The sequence below is a fragment of the Rhinopithecus roxellana genome, chromosome 7 (genome assembly GCF_007565055.1).
Source record: "Rhinopithecus roxellana isolate Shanxi Qingling chromosome 7, ASM756505v1, whole genome shotgun sequence".
Classification (NCBI taxonomy): Eukaryota; Metazoa; Chordata; class Mammalia; order Primates; family Cercopithecidae; genus Rhinopithecus; species Rhinopithecus roxellana.
The window spans coordinates 114164046-114167490 of NC_044555.1; the positions used below are offsets into that span (position 1 = coordinate 114164046).

The 3445-nt window shown below is 40.0% G+C and overlaps 1 protein-coding gene across 1 annotated transcript; it reads right to left on the reverse strand.

Annotated features, from left to right (window-relative positions):
• Positions 1-240: 240 nt before the first annotated feature.
• LOC115898785 (nuclear receptor-binding factor 2) lies at positions 241-2082 on the reverse strand. Its single transcript, XM_030934768.1, has one exon. It carries the CDS (start codon positions 1925-1927, stop codon positions 1064-1066), a length of 864 nt encoding a protein of 287 aa, XP_030790628.1. The 5' UTR covers positions 1928-2082; the 3' UTR covers positions 241-1063.
• Positions 2083-3445: the final 1363 nt, after the last annotated feature.

Below are 3445 nucleotides of genomic sequence, written 5' to 3' on the forward strand. Positions count from 1 at the left end.
GCTGTCCAGAATTAAATAATACTTCTAAATACATTTACATTTTATTATATAACAGTATGTATATCTAGGAGATAAACTGTTTGTTCAATCTCTAGTTAATACTTGGTATACACGTGAATTTGTGGTCTGTTTTCCATAACTGTCTGATCACTTGAGCTCCACAGAACACTTGTTGTGACAGAGACCGCTGATTGGCTTTCTTTTTTTTTTTTTTTTTTTTTTTTTTTTTTTTTTTTTTTTAAACACAATTACTTTATTGATTTCTTACAATCAAATACTGCCAACTAGCATTACTTCCACTCTTGCATCATTAAAAACAAAGGGTATTTCCTCCTTGGTATTTTCAAATGATGCACTATACAATAAACAAAGTTAGAACTTAAAATGCACCCTGATTAATTATGTAAACTGGTAATTTGTTTTAAAAAAGCATAATAATTTGGTTCCTTTCTTCATAAAATGGAAATTTAAATATTTCTTCTGATAGTCTTGAGGTTATTATGAGTAGTGCAAAGTGTGGCACATATAGTTTCATCTAGAAGGGTGTGTATCTTACACACCTTATTTAAACAAACAAAATGTGCATTAACAAAATGCATACAGTCAATGCATGATAGAAAGCATGTTTCAAATATAAGGCAGCCCCTCCGGCCACCATATTATTTAGGTTTTGCATTATCATTTATGGCATTACAGATTAATTACACATAACTTTTATACATTTTAACCCTGAAGATAAGAAAAATAACTGTTGCTTGAAAGAAATTATTCCAGGTAGCCATTTGGTTTGTATCAGGAGAAACCGAACCTCCATGAGTTTAGTGTCTGCCAAGTCGGAATCATTAGCTCAAGTGAGTGAATGAGATATGCGGCGCATTTCACAGTGACTGTTTCCCAAGTCCTGGCAATGCCTCTGCTCCCACAGTCCACCAGATGAAGCATTTCCGGGATGACCCTTCTATGTGGTTTTCCCTTTTCATTTTTTTTTTTTTTTTTTTTTTTTTTGCTGGATTAATGATGACTGTATTATTTCCTCTTTTCCCCTTTTCTGTGGCCTTCCATTTTAATTACTCATAAATCCTTTCAGAATATCCTCAGAGAGCTCCATAAGGGGAAGTTCTGGAGATGGAAAATCCAAGGGAGGAAGATTGGGGATTGGAATGTCCTTGGCTTTCCCGGTATTTGCTGCGAACTTCTGCCAGGTTGAGGAGGCTGTAGCAGTTTCTGAATGTGGTGGCAAGCTCCATAACTCTGATGTTTCTACAAAATCAGCATCTACATCCAGCTCCTTTTCTACTGGACCCTTTAGAAGTCTGGCCTTTTCAGCCTTTAGTTGTTTATTTTCTTTCCTTAATCTTTCATTCTCAGCCACAAGGAACTCCACGTGCCTCTTCAAATCTGCAATTTTGGTTGCCTGCTCCTCTATAATTGTTTTATCATCTTTTGGGGCTTTGCTTCCAATACATGGCTCTGCTGGCTCACTCTTTTGCTGAAGTAAATATAGTAGTGTGTCTGGATCCCTGTCAAAGATCCCCTGAATCTCAGGCAGGCATTTCTCTGTAGAAGGGCTGTACTTCTGAGAAAGGGGGCTCTGGCCCTCTGCATCCTCTGCAGAGGGTTTGTGAGATGCCTGAAGATGGGCAGCTACATCCTTATCTGTGTTCTGCTGGGCTTTCAATCTTTCTTCCCGCTGGGCCCTTTTCCATCTCTCTTGGATGAGGAGGAGCTGTTTCATATGGCTATCCCTTTGCAATTCCAGTGAAAGATGAGCCTGCTCAGACTGTGTCAGCTTCATGGCTTCAGAAAGATATGCTGCAGCCTTTTTGTGACAAGAAATAGCCTCTTCGTATTTGCCTGCAGCTAATAAACGGTCTGCTCGTCTGCTCTGTTGATGAGCCAGGTTGAGGGGTCCTTCCATTACTTCCATAGACCCCGGGGTAAGCGGCGGCCTTAGGAAGGGGAGTGGTGGCGCCGGGGAACATGGAGGGGACTGCAGGGGAGCGCGACGCAGCCGCAGAGACTGCGGCCCCTCTCTGAGCCCCAACAGCCAGCGGTAGGCGCTGAGTGAGCAACAACCTCACCACTTCCCTGATTGGCTTTCAATACCCATTCTCATCTTCTTATGTGATCAAATAACTTTTAGTTGGCCACAGAGCTGCCTAATGATTTCACTCTGTGGCCTGTCCACAAATTATGCAGCTAGCTAATGGATGACTTAGGATTCCTACTTAGGTCTGTGTGATTACAAAGCCTACCTACGTCCCATACAACTATGAGTGGTCATGTGTCTAAATTATGATGAATGGAATGTAAACAAAAGTAAAATGTGCAACATCTGGGAATGCTTATTAAGAAAAAGCTTTTTAAAACATGTTTTTTTTTTTTTTTTTTTTTTTTTTTTTTTTTGAGATGAAGCCTTGCTCTGTCACCCAGGCTGGAGTTCAGTGGCACAATCTGGGCTCACTGCAACCTCCACCTCCCGGGTTCAAGCTATTCTCCTGCCTCAGCCTCCATGATAGCTGGGATTACAGGTGCCCACCACCATGCCCAGCTATTTTGTGTATTTTTAGTAGAGACAGGGTTTCACCAAGTTGGCTAGGCTGGTCTCGAACTCCTGACCTCAAGTAATCAACCTCGGCCTCCCAAAGTGCTGGGATTACAGGCGGGAGCCACGGCAGCCAGCTGGACTCTATATCTTTTGTTCCCTTGGCTACTGACTGGAATGCAGGAGTTGTGTAGAATACGGATCAGTTGTTTTGGATCATGAATGAAAAAGTCATGTTGCAAAAGGTAGAGCGATAAGACACTGTGATCCTGGACCCCTTATTGTGGAGTATCCATACTAGTCTGATCCACGAAACTGGACCGTTATGTGAAAGAAATCAATTTTAAGCCACTATTATACTATTTTTTTAATGATAACAGCTGAAGAAAATCCTGATTAATACAGTTGAAAACCATTGAAATAATATATATGAAATAGCTGATCCATGTTAATTCATTCTTATAATTGCATTTGATCAGTTCCTTCCTTTGTTGAGCAATCTTTCATTGTGTTTGTTTTATCACCCTAAAATAATGTTGGGTTATGGACTCATGGGCCTCTGCAAGACCTAAATACTTCCCTTTCCCTGAACAGACATATTTTGTGCTATATTAATTATTTTAACCTTCATGAACAGTCATGCATAGCAATTTTCTGAGATGCTCTCTGAAGTCTCTGAAGCTATAATATGCAGTACTTTTTATAAGAGGCACTTTTGATTATTAACTTCACTGAAAGTAATAGGCAGGAAGATTTGTGGTGCTGTCTGTTTCCATGTATTCAAGATTGCATTGCCACTTCATAATGCTTCTTGTTATTGCAAGCTGATTAGATAGAGTGTAGACTCTATGGAAAATGACACAACTTAATACCTTTACAGAGTAAATTACAAAAGTATTA